The sequence below is a fragment of the Haliotis asinina genome, chromosome 11 (genome assembly GCF_037392515.1).
Source record: "Haliotis asinina isolate JCU_RB_2024 chromosome 11, JCU_Hal_asi_v2, whole genome shotgun sequence".
Taxonomy (NCBI): Eukaryota; Metazoa; Mollusca; class Gastropoda; order Lepetellida; family Haliotidae; genus Haliotis; species Haliotis asinina.
Genome location: NC_090290.1, coordinates 46,099,620 through 46,116,780, shown reverse-complemented (window position 1 = coordinate 46,116,780; position 17,161 = coordinate 46,099,620). Strand labels below are relative to the sequence as shown.

At 38.9% G+C, this 17,161-nt stretch overlaps 1 protein-coding gene across 1 annotated transcript; it reads left to right on the top strand.

The window, feature by feature from the left end:
• Window positions 1-1,014: 1,014 nt before the first annotated feature.
• LOC137255475 (probable G-protein coupled receptor 139) lies at window positions 1,015-2,133 on the top strand. Its single transcript, XM_067792910.1, has one exon. The coding sequence runs from the start codon at window positions 1,024-1,026 to the stop codon at window positions 2,131-2,133; it is 1,110 nt and encodes a 369-aa protein (XP_067649011.1). The 5' UTR covers window positions 1,015-1,023.
• Window positions 2,134-17,161: the final 15,028 nt, after the last annotated feature.

Genomic DNA, 17,161 nt, shown 5'->3' with positions numbered 1-17,161 from the left:
CATTCTGTAAAATGGCCACAAGTCAATATACTGGCAATGTTTGGTTGCATGACAGATGCATGCCAGTAAATTAATTAAAATTAATAGATAACAGTAAGGTCCAGTATCAATTTATAACATGAAATAATGTCAATATATGTATGTTTTCACATTGGCTCGGGGGAGATTCTGCGATTGTCTATCATTGTACAAAGGTATCAGAGACCTTTTGTGGGAAATAATGTGTAGCCCTACAGCTCTTAATAATGCATGACGATGGACGACAAAGAAGAAATCTTTCAGTAAATGTCAATTCTCTGTCACATAACTATTCACAAAACAGTGATATCGGTCTCTCTGTTTCATAGTTATATCCAAGCATAAAGACGAATAAATGACAAAATGATGTCCGGTGAAATTATCTAACTTCGTCAGATAAACATTTGAATTGCCTATGCCTGTGTTTGTGATAGGTTGTCGTACCAGTGGTAGAGTGAACGTTGTCAGAGTCACAGACATTGGGGGTGATCTACACAGTTATGAAAATGCTAGGCAGTGTTTTCGCTGTTTATGATGATGCTTATGGCAATACCCCCACCGACACCATTTTTAATCGAGCTTGTTTATGCTTGTCGTAAACGGCGACTATCGGGTCGACAGACTAGGTTTCTTGTTTGACACCTGTCATCGTATCCTAATAATAACATGATGTTGATCACGTTATTGTCTGTTTCAGACTCGATTACTTACAGACATCTGCCATAGAGCTTGATTATTGCCGAGCATGGCTTTGAACCAACAAAACGAAATCATGTGACATTTAGTCCACGCCGTCACTGTCATTGTCACACACAATAGATCGATATTGACTGTGCAATTAAACATCTACTCTACTTTCAGAAAACAATACAAGAGATGAACTTCCAAGGATCAAAATCAACATTTCGAAGAAGGATTATTTCTCGAGGTAAAGTTTTGACATTCAGCCCAGCATACACAGATAACCGTTGAACACTCGGAGTCAATTTCCTGTCTCAAGTCAAGATGGCGGTTAATCTAACCAACAGAAGTACTGAAGTCTTGAACAATTCTGCTTGGCGAGCAGTGGAAAGTGCCGTCTTTGACATCCAAACGTATTATCTCTGGGTTATTTTCGCCTTGGGATTTCCTGGTAACTGTGCAACCATCGTTACAGTCATCAAGATGTCCCCTGCTAGATCGCTGACCGTATACATAGCACTTCTAGCTGTTGTGGATAATTTGGCAATCGTCAATAAACTTCTGTTGTTTGTCATGCTCGATAATGGACTGCATATCCAGAACGCCGGCTGCAGAATTCTTGGATACCTTGGAAACTTTCTTATCACCTTTGCCAACTGGCTGCTTGTCGCAATGTCCGTTGAGAGATTCGCGGCCGTGTGGTTCCCGTTCAAAGTTGGCCAAAGCTGGACGTTTAAGAAGTCTCTCACTGCAGTGTTTCTTGTGGCGCTGCCCTTGAGCTTGCTGTTCCTACACCTCTTCTGGACAATACAGTTTATAGACGATGGACCAGGGATGGTGTTCTGTGATGTAGCAGAAAAGTATCAATATTTCATGATGCACGTGTGGTACTGGATTAACATAACAGTGTATGCAATCATTCCGTGTGTGCTGCTTCTTGTGTTTAACTGTTTGATCGTTGGAGGTATTATAAAATCGGGAAAAGCGCAGAAATACCTAAAGAGTAACCATGGCAGCCAGAAGAGTAAAAGCTGTGCTGATCGCCATCGCCAAGTAACGATAATGTTAGTAACAGCAGCTATCACTTTAGTGATTTTGACAACGCCGAGATGTGTGATGCTTATACTGACTCCCTATTGGACACCAAATCAAAATAGTATGGAAGGGGCTCTTAAATACCTAATAGACACACTTGCATTTGTTCTGTGTGATGTGACACATGCTATTAATTTTTATGTCTATTCTCTCAGCGCCAAGAGGTTTAGATTTCAGTTTGTCCAACTATTTTTGTGCCGAAGACGCAAGATGGCGCCAGTGAATACTCAGTATTTTTCCCTTTCATCCAGGGCATCTCTCAGATTTCAAATGTCAGCCGTTGCCGAAGAGCATAACGAAAAGAACATTCTGAAGTGTTCAAGAAGCTTGAACGACTAGTTGAACGATGTTTTCATTTTGTAATTTATAAACTCTTTGCAGATAGGTTTTTTGGACAATGCATTAACATTTTCAAAGTTGGAAGAGATGGTATTTTTTAAGTTATAGTCTTATGATTTTAATTAACGATTTTCAAATGTCTGTTTGTTGTACTGTCGCACTGAATATTATCCTGGTTATATGGCGGAGGTCCAACTAATTAAAAACCCGTGAGATAATGTAGTATGAAAGTACACGTTATGAAAGTCGCCATTCTTGAAGGGCGATAGAGGTAATGTGGATGATATGAAACAGGCTTTTTAATATTTACTCAGTCGGGGAGATGTACACCGAATCTCTCATCGCCTGACAAAGATTGAAGTCGTGCACGACGTGAAGACGATGTTGTCCTAAAAGAGAACGATTCACCAGCCCAGGTGCTATGAAAACGTGACCATAGAAGGTGCCAGTATGTGGTACTCATGGTACAAGACAGTGATTCTTCTCTGCACAGGACCTGGCATTGGTAAAGAATAATTTCATATTAAAATATTATGAAAAGTTAAATATAACTTCCTGACTCATTTGTGTTTACTACATGGACTTGTAACTAAAATATTGCACCACGCACAATAAACTGTCAAACATCTTTTGTGGACACTACGTGAAGCTAACTTCGGCGTCGTCACACACGAATGCATATATCTAAGAAATGCAGGGTAAATCGGGATTCAAATGATTTAAAGATAATAAAAAGGAAATACGTGACCAGCGAATAACGCAGTCTTGAATGTAGCAATATAGGCATGAGTTGCATATTGCTGATTTCTAATTGTCTGGCCCGTTAGAAGTGGACTGCAGGAAGCCATGCTGTAAGGGGCCATCGGGATTGGATGGTCAGGCTCTATAACTTGGTTGACACAGTCATGTCGTCGTACCCCAGTTGCGTAGAATGGTGTTTTTGCTGTTGATCACTGGCCACACTCGATTATTTACAGACCGCCTCAAGAAACCTGAGTGCCGCATTCAACAACTAGTCTAAACGTCTGACCCCGGGGTCGTACTATAACTATTTAAGGAAAGTGTCTAGCATTGAAATATCCGGGTTTTGGATCAGGTGTGTTCAGCACTGTACTAGCGACTAAAGGACGCCTACAGCGGTAGTAATCGCCAGCATGATGGTTGACCAGTACTTGTCTCAGTACTTCGCTCATCTGACGACATACATGCCTGTGCATGTGTGGCTGCTGCACCAGCACGACTTACGCTGGTTTCATACTGCAAATTCACTGAGATGCCATACCGCAGATAAGCATGCATAAGCACCCCACTGAGACACGTTACACTGTCGCCGAGCCGACCAGTCCCTGTGTTACCCGTTAGTGCAGAGCGTCAGGCAGGGAACAACAAGTACCATATTTTAGTGTCTTTTTTGCCTTTTGGTCAGTTTTTCACTGTCACACAATGAATTACATCTAGTCAATTACAACTGATTTGTAAAAAACATTAGTAATTTTGACTCCAGCAGTGCTCCATAGAAATCATTTCCCTTTATGGAAATCGTTTGTGTGTTGGTGTTTAAGGCCGCAATATTCCAGCTACATGGCGGTTGTTTGGAAGTATGGACTAGATAATCCAGTGATCCACAGCGTGAGCATCGATCTACGCAGTTGGTGTAAAATATAGAAATGACATCGTGTGGTGCTAGTGTGGTGTAGTCTGATGATTCAATCGTTACCCCCCGTGTAAAAATGTGAAGCCTATTTCTGGCATCCCCTGCCGTTTTAATCCTGGAATACTACTAAAACGGCTTAAAACTATTTTCACTCACCCACGTTGCATAGACGTAAACGATTCTGTCTGAGATGTTTGTTTTCAACAAGTACTTTATATAATTGGTATTATATTCTTAATATTTTACATTTTTCGACATTTCAACAATTATTTGGGACAAACTGTGCATAAATGCGTTCGCTCGCCTTCAAGGGCATACTAGATTTATTGTTTTAAATTTACGTTTACGATAGAGCACCAGCCTTACGATCATAGTGTCAGTACCGTTTGAAATATTACACTTAAATGATATAGCTATGAGTGATATATTTGCATTCTTAATGGAATCCGTGTTTCTAGGGTATCATTTCTAAGGATTGGCCGTTTAAACTGAAGAAAAACGATTATTGTCTGAAACGTAAAATACATTGCTGCAAAATGGTTCAAGATTTTTCTCTCTGTTGCCATCAGTATTTCGAAACACAATATCAACTTTTGCCTCTAGAGCCGAAGCAATATCTGTTCTCATAATATCCGAATCGGATCAACTTCGGGCTGTTAGAAGCAAACCGTATCTGTAATAATGTAAAGTGAAGAATACTTACCACGAAACGTGAAATGTTCCAGCGTTCAAAATAACCGCAGGCCCGGAGGCCCAGCGTCGGTCGTTATTATATCGGACTGGCAGTTTCAAATGTTTGCAGGTCCTTGTGGCCTTCAGTACATTATCTGTCTTTTCTGGATTCCTTCCCATAATTAACTGGATTCCTTCCCATAATGTTTGCCTTTTCAGTTATCTATGATCCTTCATGTTACAATAACCTACAGTTTCACTTCTGGGTATTTCAGGGCTTCGCACATTGGGATGTCAACAGTAGTCGTTAACAAATAATAACCCGCCCTCCGAGCCATCGGCTTCGCTAACTGATTTTATAGTAACAGTGTAAAATTGCGCACAGTTTAGACTAATTTGTTTCTATCGGTTTGACTTTAACAAAATGGGCCTGCAGATTTCATCGACGGCATGTAGATTTTAAAACTTGAAGGCGGCAGCAGGCCCTGATGGAAAACTGGCAAAATAAAGTCTTGCAAACACCGAAATGTTCCATTTTTTCTTATTTATGTTCAGAGGTTTGACAGTAATCTCGCACAACCATCTTAGAGGATCAAACTCTTTTTGACCTTTGAAGCATTTTTTCCTTTGTAGATGTTGGTCAGATCTGTTCGATTTTGTTTAGCTCGGATAAATGTCTCCCACGTCTGATCCAAAAACAACTGGCAACATAACGTTAATAACAATAATACTGTTCAGATTTCAGGGTTGGTACTTTCTAATATGTAGTTTTAATACCATTGACGTATTCCTCCATCCAAAGCGTTTGATGTGTGTTCCTCTCTGCTCATCAAAACGCTCTGAGACGCTGTTCATGCTAATGTATGTAAGTGTGTGTGTGTGTGTGTGTGTGTGTGTTAATAACGGCACAACCAAATACATGTTTGCATGAACAGTTTTTATCATATTTAAACAAAAGAACGATATTCAGGATGATATATTAAAAGTGAGTGAGTGAGTTTAGTTTTACGCCGCACTCAGCAATATTCCAGCTACATGTCGGCGGTGTGTAAATAATCGAGTCTGGACCAGACAATCCAGTGATCAACAACATGAGCATCGATCTGCGCATTTGGGAACCGATGACATGTTGCAACCAAGCCAGCAAGCCTGACCACCCCATCCCGTTAGTCGCCTCTTACAAGCATAGTCGCCTTTTATGGCAAGCATGGGTTGCTGAAGGCCTATTCTACCCCGGGACCTTCACGGGTCGATATATTAAAAGATCAACCTCGAAATATTTAAATTCATGGACACGTGGAGTGCGAACATCATTGCCTATCGTTGAAGTGGAATGAATTTACAATAGTACGGTAGGATTGTTTTTAGCAAATGAAACACGATATTAATACTGACGACTAAAGTCTCAATAATTGTTATTAAGGCAGCTGTTGCATATTTCATGGAGGTAAATTGATACACCATAGGCAATAATGTTGTGCATTAACCTACAATATTCATAATACCATGACAATGGCAGTTATTAGATTTTCGCAATATTTTAAAATAGATAATATGATGAATCGTACTCACTGTTCCACTCTGTATCTTTTGTTCCAGGACATAGAGGACTGATAAGCGAATTACCATGTATGGAATAACATCCAGTTACGTATTGTTGGGTATATTTGATTATTTTATTATAGAAACACAATGTTGTAAATGCACGTGTCCGTTTACCGTTACGCTTTCTGTTATTTTAGCCGCGCTGTATCATTTGTACACCTTAATATTATTTAATCCTGAATTCAACAAAAGTCATTCATTTTCCAATTTCTATAAGAGGCGTCAAGGTCATGAACAGTCAACGCAATAACATGTAAGGAACTTCTTCATATTGCTGTTCTCCTCATTGCCTATCTGGTTAATAATCCCTATACAATCATTTCAATAACTACACCAAATTTGAATCTGGGACGATAGTGCGGTCGAGACTATCACAAACATGTTGTATATAAATAGCGATGATAGCACGTGAGTGAATTTACTTTTACGCCGCACTCAGCAATATTCTATAACAATCAAGTCTGAACCAAAGAATCCAGTGATTAAGTCCCAAAGTCAAAATAGCTTAATCATGCTACTTTAATCGTAGGAAATGTGTTATTTAAATTTTTGACTAACGTTACCTGCAGTGACCATCGGCTGAAGGCATAGTGGCAAATCCAGCTAGTGTCCAGTGATGGTGATGTACCTTCAGTTACTGGCGATCTATAGCCAGAATTTTATATGATTATGCTCATGTATAGTTGAATTATTTTAGATACATGTACAATTACTAGCTTTAAATTAAAATATGTGATTATTTCTTTGACAGATATTTCTAATTTACTTACTACTTGGAACTATTGTGCATCTCTATTTTGATTAAGTCAAGATGTGAGTGAAATATTGCCGATGTGACTATAACTTTATACTCACTCACTCACTCAGTAATTCTCATGGTTTCCTTCCCGATTTTAACGCGCTTGTGAATGGTAAAAAGAGTATACTTACTTCATTTATCTAAACATATGCGAGATATATCCACTAAAATGTAATTGTTCTTGAATGGGAAATGGAGTGCTAGAAAGTGGAAGTCCACTCTCTTGCATCTGACAGGTCAGATCAGCTTCTCAAAATACCTGTCATCCCGGTGTCAGGGGTTTTTGACGATCTAAGGCAAAAGATGTTTTCTCTTTAATATCATTTAACGTTTTTATTTTACTAACCTTTTGTGATAAAGGATATATCCATCTATATCACACAAAAACACCAACTGTTTCCTACAGAAACAGCGTTGACATCGAATCATCGAAACTGTTGCCGCTTTTCACATTTGTAGTGGAATTTGTATGGGTTTTACGGCGATGAGCTTTTTGATCCACACTGCCTCATGACTTCCTACTACATATTGGCTGTCAAAATCAGTCGAGTGATCTTAGTGAATTTTCGACTGTTATTTTTTTTATATTTTATTTATTTATTTTTTTTGTTATGCAGGCAATGGATTTTGCATCAGAAGAGGTGTTAACGATCTCGGGTAAATGATAGTGACGCTTGTTTGCTTTTTATATACCTTAACTTCCGCAATTCCCTTGTCAATAAAACGTCTCATTCGGCATCAGTTTTACCAATGAAACTGCTCGTGCACTCAAATCGTACACATACTCCCGATACAGCACGAGCAATGCAGTCGTCAAAATCACCAGTACGTCGAATTCAGCTCGCTTTGGGATCTCAAGACAAGTAGTTCATAGTTTACAAAACCTATATTTTTATGACGATACATATATCCTTGATGAATTCCAAACATGTCAGCTGTTTCATCGAAGTAAAGAAGAGAATACAAACCTGCATGTTTATCAGCTTAAAACGTTTGGAGACGGATTTCTCAATCTGAAAGGCTCATTCAGTCTGTGCACGATCCCTAGCTTTTATAACAATATATCACCGAAAGGGATTAAAAGAAAGAATCAATCACAACAGACGTGTCCTTGAATAGTAATAGAGGAGACAAAACCGCATTGCGTCAGGAGATATATGGCGATTGTAATCGAATAATATTCATCCGCTGAACCATTTAGATGATTCATAAAACACATTCATCATTGCAGATCTCAGCAAAATATCAAACTTGATTATTTTGTTTAAAGACTTGGTCATACCTTGCATAGAGTGGATTTCGAATGCTTCGAACATCATGGTTTCAGCAAACACGAAAGAGTTTCCTTCTTTTGAGTTTTTGTTGATTCTTGGGATCAGTTTCAAGTCTCAGGTCACAAGTCCTATCACCAGCCTAACGTGCCAGAAACGATTATTCCTAGGTCCACGAACACAGAATATAGTGATCATCTTTATAATTCTCGAAGCCACCGCAACGTAAGTGTTTAGGATTATTGTTTGTTGACCTATCAGGAAAGTAATCTGCTTGATTTCTAGGTATGTAAGGTGCCCATTGCTGGGAATGTCATCACTGCTTTCATTTTGTTAAGCTTTAGCTCACATGATCTACCCATGTGTTAACCCTATAATTGTATCATATAATGCCATATAACCTGCACTCAACGATCAACATTATACGTTTGAGAATGGCCCTATTTATTGATTTCTTGCTCTATGCTCAGGTTGTGTATTTCAGTGTCACGGAGTTGGGAACCCAGACATACTAGGATGAGGCAATGCACAATCCTGTCCCCACCCCTCGAAATCTTTTTAGAGACCCATTCAAAACATATTCGGACACATGACGTTATTTCCATAGACTTAACATGTTAATTTAGTGTAGCATAATTTAATTTTCGTAAGACTCAAGTCAAGCTAGTTTGCATATTTGTCGGGAATCGTCTTACCTACAATCGCGTAATTTGTGTTTAATTTTCCATTGCTTATGGAATGACGACGATTTAATCAACAAGTGTACAGTGCCGTGAACTAACATGGCGGCCTATGGGATTGTGCATTGTGGAACCCAGACGTAAGTTGATAAATGTCATGCCATTATAGTGGTTGGAAAATTGAACTGAAGTTATGTGCGCAGAGCAGAGATGAGTTCCAATTTGCCAGTCACATTTTACAAATATCCACCCTAAACTCACTTCATGAAAACTGTTTATGCTACACTACATGTAAGTCCTTGGAAATTACGTCAAGTGTCCGAATACTTTTCGCACGGGTCTGTATTTGCGCAATGTGCATTTAAGAGTCATTATGTATTATATTTCAATGCATTGCATATTTGCAACATGACATTACGAGGTTTTAAATGTATTTACTTTGATACAACTAATACAACAGAGTGTTACATAACATACTAAACTACATGTTAGTCATGTGTAGATCGACGCATATGCATGACATGTTCAACAACGGGACCGGACAATACCTAAATGTTTACTTTCCAAATGCTCTTTTCCAGTTCATATCTGCATCAATGTCACGAATATACGAATATATATTTTGCCCCTTTTGTGAAGACAGCAACGTTGGTGGTTTCTGCAGTCACCGAATCCCCCTTTCCACCAACGATAGCTACATAGAAGCAAATCTTTGTTAGCATGAGTTCTCCAGGGCACCTGCCATGACGTACAGGCGTAATCGATCTCACAACAACGATGACAAGTTCTCAACATTCACAGTACATCTAATTTCCTGGTTCTCTGAAGAACGTCCTGACTCGTAACCATATCCAATGCAGTACTTAACACCTGAATTCCATGTAACAAGTCCATAGCATGAAGTGATGTCAACGTAAATCTGAGGTCTGCTCACGAAACGGGACAAATGGATTTGACTAGAATCGTTAACGCCGAGCTAACGGACGCCATTACTGCACAACTCAGTGTGCAGAATGCAAGTAATTATGTCGTGGATAACCAGGCAGATGTAACACAGCATTTAATCCTCCCATCAAGTGCATTGAAAAAATCAACCGAAAAGTTTAACAAAGGAAATCAGAACAGGTATGTGACGTGAAAGGCAAATTGGTCGACATGGAATCTGTTCTCATGGGACTTACGTAAAGAGGAAGACGGTGAACAATTTGTAAGCATCCACCTGAGACAAACATGGGTTTCGTGAAAGTGAAATCCTCCTTTAGCGTCATCAGCTGAGGTTTCAAGTTCCCACGTTGTTACAACACAAAACAAAAACATGCCAGCTTGGGTTTTAACATTTAACAAGTACATGACAGAACGGTTGCATAGGAAAATAGAAAAGACGGACAGACAAGTATACCCTAACAGTTACAGATCATGGGAAGAATAGGAGATTAAGACTATCAGGAATCCAATGTACTTGACAAGGATGTGTACCAAGGCTATCCATTGCCCTTTCTTCAGAAGAAGCAGTCCCACCACATTTGGTAAGTAGGTGCAGCACGGCTTTTTCTTTGTGTTTACAACATAGGGAGTGGTTCCAACATATTCGTCTGGAGGTGCAGCATGCTTTTTGTTGATGTTTGATAAAATGTTTGACATAATCCCAATTTGGTTAGGAGGTACATCAGGGCTGGTTGATGATATACATATAGGAAAGCGTCTCAGCACACTGATCGACATTTTGTCGAATTAATATCTTGGAGACAGAGGTCTCCAGAAGCGTTAAGTGAGCCAAAAAGATCAACCAGAGCTGACATGACAGAAATGAAGGATATGTCCAGCATTAGTGAGTGAGTTCAATTTTACGCGGCTTTTAGCAACATTCCAGAATACTATAAATGAGCTTCACACATTATACCCACTTGGAGAATCGAACCCTGTTCTACGGCAGGCGAACAAGCGCTTCAGCCGCTCTGCTACCCCACCACACCAACTAGCATGATTATTCACAGGTGGATTAACAGACAATATGTTCGAAGTGAGGTCCATATTTTTTTGAAAACAATGGACGTTGATGAAATATTCACGAGGTAAGTAAGACATTGCAAACATACAAGTGAATCAGAAATTTTTAGAAAACAAATGGTGCTAACTTGTCTGCAAGTTTTATGAATTATTCCTTAAATGATGGAACAACAAACTTGCAACAAATAGTGAGTGACAGGGGTTTAACGCAGCTAAACGGTATACCAGTTACATCACTACTAGTCAGCTTACTTTTTCAAGAAATCCCGAGGGGGTGCAGACTCAGACTGGTCTCAGAACTTTGCCAACGATCAAGAGTATCCAAGCTATCCTAGGGCCGCAACAGTGTCTGTAGTGTGGCACCTGGTACCAGTAATTGTTGGTTCAAAGAGTTGGTTCTCACGGATTATGTTATATTTACTTAGATGACTTGGGTACCCTTGCCCCACGACATGCTTCAACATACTATTACACTGCCCTATTGTGAAAATGTCGAAAGAATCCGACTGATGCTGTCACAGGAGCCATCAATAGTGATTTGAACATACGAGTATTTTTGCGCCATTTCTTTAGTTTTGTTTCTTTAAACTTCCCTTGTCCGTCCTTTTGACCTGGTCGAATGTGATGCATGGCAATAATTGATCCATCCGATGACATTTTATCTCCGGAGATTTCAAACCTCAGAACATGTAACAGAAGAACACGTTTTACTTGATTCATTACTTGTGGAAAAGATTCGAGTTGGTAGTTGTGCAGTATTTTCTCATGAAAATGAACGTGATGGATCGCTATTCCAGAGCACGGAACTGCCTTGACAAGTACACTAATGATTAAGGATGTAAGGTGATTGATCCCTGTAAGAAACACAGCAAACGGTGCAAAGGGACCCTTTTCGTGATGGAAAGAAACGTGAATCTGACTTATAAAAATGCACGCGTATCTGATTTCCTTATTACATCAGACGGAACTTTTGCTCTTGCAGCCGCCCTTAATGTATTAGATAACATTCGTCTTCAGTGATCATATTTGTCCTGATGTGCTGTGACATGCAGTTTGCAAACCGCCTTCATCGTCTTGTCTCGAGATAGGTGGGTGGTGGAAACACACATCAAAAGACGTAAACATGGAGTGTTTCTGAGTGAGTGAGTGAGTTTAGTTTACTTCCGTCTGTAGTAAGATGTCAGCACCATCACTGCAGGATCAGCCAGAAGTGGGCTTCGCACGTTGTACCCATATGGGAACTCGAGTCTTCTCTGTGAGAAGCGAATACTTTAAACATTAGGATACCCGCTAGCATGGTAGTAATAGGTGTACATAGGGAGTAATAAGGAAGTCTTAAATGGATTGGCAAAGTGATTACAAACTTATAGCAACCTTTTAGCAAAAGAATGCAAGTGGTAGAGAAAAGTACATGTAATATTTTTAGTGTCTATGTGGGAGACGAAGGGTACTTTGTGCAGAACTTGGTAACACCAAATCATCAAGTTGATGCATATGCATAAATTAACCATTGATACAAATCATGCAAAAGCAAATTCGCTGTGTATGTTCAAACATGATATTAGGTAACATTTCCAGCATGGGTACAATATATGTCTGGTGTTACCCGTTGTGATATCGCTGGCAAATTGCTAAATACGGCGTAAAACCACATTCATTTCGTGTTAAAGGTTCATTAACACTGAAACGTCTTTTTTAAAGAGGCGGAACGCATTCGCAATAATCCGAAGGTTTATTGGTTCCTGGCTGCAGGGTTGCGTTCGTTGGCTGGCAGTGAATGACAACAGCATGCATTGGTATCGTCATCATTAATTAAGTGAGTGAGTAAATATTTAACGTCACATCGGCAATATCTCAGCCATACCGTGACGAGAATTTTTAATACTGACATGAAATGTATTTCTACTAGAAAAACCTGTCAACAAAGGACAGTAAAACAACTAGAATATCACAAATGGAATTAAAACTAGTGTGGAAACTTAAAACTAATATCACTATTCGAACAATACAATATAAAAACAGGCTATAGCTTGCCAACAACTGACGGTAGATCCCCATACTAGGGACCATGGGGACTTACAGTACCTTTGCTACCTGCATGGACCCTAGCTGGATTTACATCATCCCCTCAGCTGTTAGCAATTTAGACACATCTAGCCAAAAATTAAAAATACACACATCCTACAACTAAGAACAGTGGAAAGTTTAAATTTCCTGTGAATGTTTTTGGACTTAAATACAGGAGGACTATACTTTTACTTCAACCCCCTTTGAGGATGCAGCCACTAACAATTCAAACTAATAATAATTATAATGCAAGTATCTACAGAACATAATAATCAAACTTCAACGATGAAATCAATTTCTTTTAAAAATCTTTTACAAAAAACCCAATAATTAAATGAGAACTAACGTTAATAAAAAGATCCTGAATAGTTTTGACATTGAAATATTTATCCCTTGTGATGGAGAATTCAACACAGTCAAGCAGGATATGCTTGACCGTGACTCTCTCATCACAAGGGATACGAAACGGAGGATCCTCACCTTTCAATAGGCATGCGTGAGTATATCTAGTATGGCCAATACGGCATCGTCGTAAAATAACCTCCTCAAACCTGTACTGACAGCCCAAGTAGGTGTAAACAATATACGGCTTTATTTCATGTAATTTATTTACACCCACTTGGGTGTCCCACTTCTTCTGCATCAGATCACGGATATAGGATCTAATGGTAGGTTTATAATCGGTGTATGGAATAAGAAGAGGTGTCACAGATTTGTTCAGTGCTGCCACATCAGCCATTGCGTTACCGTAAATGCCTACATGGCTTGGTAACCAACAGAAGACGATGTCGACTTGGCCAGTAGCAAGATTATCATACAATTCAATAATGTCAATTAAAAGTGGATGTTTACAAGAAATATTTTTAATAGCCTGAAGGCAAGAAAGAGAGTCTGAATAGATTATATACTGTTTATGTTTAGGGTGTCTTTGAATATACTTAAGGGCCGTTAATATGGCATTAGCTTCAGCTGTAAAAATAGAACTGTTGTCTGGTAATCTAGAAGATATTGTTCTGGATCTGGAAATGAGGATTATAATTGCTATATTTATGTTTTAATTGATTATATTCTTGTTTATATTGTAATTCGTTTGTTTCTGATTTTTCAAATGTCGTTAATGTTAGGTCCACTTGGGGCCTAACCAATTGCCAAGGAGGAGAAGAAAGAAGACGGAAAGGGGCTACATTGTCCAGCTCAATGCTGGCAGCAGAAATACGTGGTTTTATTTTTAAGCCAAGAGGCGGAACAAGAGAAGATTTCTTATTGTATAAATCCTCACACACAGAATTGAAAATACAGTTATATGCAGGGTTCGACTAATTCGAATATAGTTGTGTTACATACTGTAAAGCTAATTTTATACGTCGCTGCTCAAAAGATGGTTCATCAGCCTCGACATACAGACTGTCAACATGTGAAGTTCTAAAGGACCCAAGACAAAATCTTAAACCTTGATGATGGACAGAATCAAGAAGTTTAAGCTTGCTTTTACAGGCTCCACCATATACGATGGAGCCATAATCAAGTTTTGATTTTTGATCAGTGATATAGGTGTAAGAGGTTCGCTTGATCCCCTTCCGACGTTGAATTAAAAACAACTTTCAACAAGTCAAGTGCCTTCAGGCATATAGTTTTAAGCGACTTAAAATAAGGCAGAAATGTTAAGTGGGAGTCACAGATTTGGCAAAAGAACTTGGCTTCCTTTACAATTTTGATGGGAGTACCATGTGGAGATAGTTCTGGGTCCTTATGTGGCTTATACAAAAATGTATACAATTAGTTTTGGATTTAGAAAATTTAAAGCCGTTTTCAAGACACCATTTATTAATTTTGTTTAAACACAGCTGCAGTTGCCGTTCAATAGTATGCATATGTTTCCCACGACAGGAAATATTAAAATCATCCACAAATAACAATCCATCAATTGAATCATTTAAAACATTTGATACACTGTTTATCTTTATACTAAAATGTGTGACAGACAAAATGCTGCCTTGTGGAACACCCTGATCCTGATTGTAATGATCAGACAGGGTAGAACCCACGCGGACTTGAAATTGTCTGTTATTTAAAAAGTTTGCTATGAATTCAGGCAAACGACCTTGTAAACCGAAATCATGTAAATCTCTCAAAATGCCTTGTTTCCAGGTTGTGTCATATGCTTTTTCGAGATAAAAAAAGACAGACACAGCATGTTGTTTATTGATTAGTGCGTTTTTCACAAATGATTCCAGTCGCACTAGGTGATTGACAGTACTTCTGTTTTTACGGAAACCACACTGTATATCTGTTATGAGGTTATTTGTTTCCAAGTATCAAACAAGACAAATATTTATCCATGGTCTTGCAAACACAGCTAGTCAATGAAATCGGATGATAATTGGATGGATCCGTATGATCACGCCCAGGCTTAGGTATTGGTACTACTACAGTATCACGCCATGAAGAAGGAAATTTCAGTTAAGTCCAAATATCATCAAATATATATAAAAAAACGTCTCTAAACAGGATTCTGGTAAGTGCGTCAGGAGTTGATAATGTATGTTATCAGCTCCTGTAGCAGTGTCATGAGTTTGATGAAGAGCAGTATGGAGTTCATGAATAGAAAATATTTCATTATAATCTTTCCCATTATCTGAGTTGAAAGTAATAGTCCTTTTTTCTTGTTGTCTTTGATACTGCTGGGATTTAGGTACATAATTCGAAGATAAAGAGTGTTTAGCGAGAGTTTCAGCCAGTTTATTTGCAATATCTGATTTATCAATAAACAATTGATCTCCATGTTTCAGATGATGGACACTAGATTTAGTACCTTTACCGTTGATTCTCTGAACCATGTTCCATACTTTGGATACATAATTTTGCCAAGATTGGCGTTTGTTCTGTTTAAAAGTACGCCGCGCTTTAACATTTAACATTTAAAATTTATTTAAATTATGCACCATAGGATGACATCTGCTTTTTTCCTTGACTTCGTAGCTTGTGTGCAGTCATCGTTGAACCATGTTTTCGAATGTGTGGAACTACAGAGGAATTTGGTATACACTCATCAGCTATGGAATTTAGTTCATCCGAAAAACACATTCAATAGCATCGAGAGCGTCAATAAAACGGGCCGGTTAGAGTTTTTCAGCACACAGTGTTGCAAACAAAACCCAGTTAGCCTTTTTTTTAAAATTTCGCCTCGACGATGGAGGTACATCTGATGGACTTACAGGTTTTAGAATAGTAGGAAAATGGTCACTTCCACAGAGGTCATCGTGGACTGACCATTCGAATTCATTTAGTAAGTCTGAATTTGTGAGTGACAGGTCGAGAGATACAGAGTGTTGCATAATGTAAATGCAACATGCAAAAGTTAGTCGCACTCCAACGGCCTGAAGATCAGTAGTAAGTGAAACAGGGCTCTGTATAATGTTCTGTTTGACTAGGATGGAAGACCTGTTGTCCTGTCACCTAGAGGTTAAAAGCAACGACATGCCTTGTAATGACGCAGGTCAAAAGTATCTGTCTGTTTTAAATAGGTCTCCTGCAGACAGAAAGCTGATGATGTTAAATCCTGGACAAAGAGCTGCAACTCATTAAAATTAGTCCTTTGACCTCTGCAATTCCACTGTATAAGATTATTCTGAGAACCTATCTTTTTAACCCTGCAATGTTTTGGTAGGCGACAAGCTGTGTGCCCTAGAACGGACATTTTCACACACGTCCATATCCTCAAGCGATCCGTATTTGTTGAATAACCGAATTTTATTTTGTGACCCTTTCGGGGTTCTCCCACTGAGTTTTTTTAAAAAAGAATCTTGCTGTTTACCTTTGGTTTTAGTGAGACTTTGCTGAGACTTTGTCGATGATGGTTCTAGATCAGGGGATGTTTTTAATTGTATTTGGGACGTACCAGGAAGTGATTCTGGTGATTGTGTAGATGCAGCGGGTGACAAAAGGTTAGGGGAATCCGTTTTGACCCAATTCAAGTTTGTCTGACAGCTAGTGGATACTGTAAGTTCTCGAGATGTTGTTTCTGGCAATGGAAGCATAGCTTTTTGTTTGGTCTAAGCTTAGTACTTGTCTGTTTGCATCAACGCAGCTGATGTTTTGTGTTAACTTCAATATATTTATTGCCATTTGCTGTTTCCAAACAGAACACTCTTTAGAATAAGATGGGTGATTCCCTGAGCAGTTGGTGCATTTTGTAACAGAACCGTCACAATCCTCTGTTGTGTGTGTCGTTTCACCACAGCGAGCACACACAACAGACAATGTACAAGAATTT

Bases quoted from the DNA above. Each gene is read 5' to 3' on its own strand.
- LOC137255475 (XM_067792910.1), top strand. From the start codon at position 1,024: ATGGCGGTTAATCTAACCAACAGAAGTACTGAAGTCTTGAACAATTCT.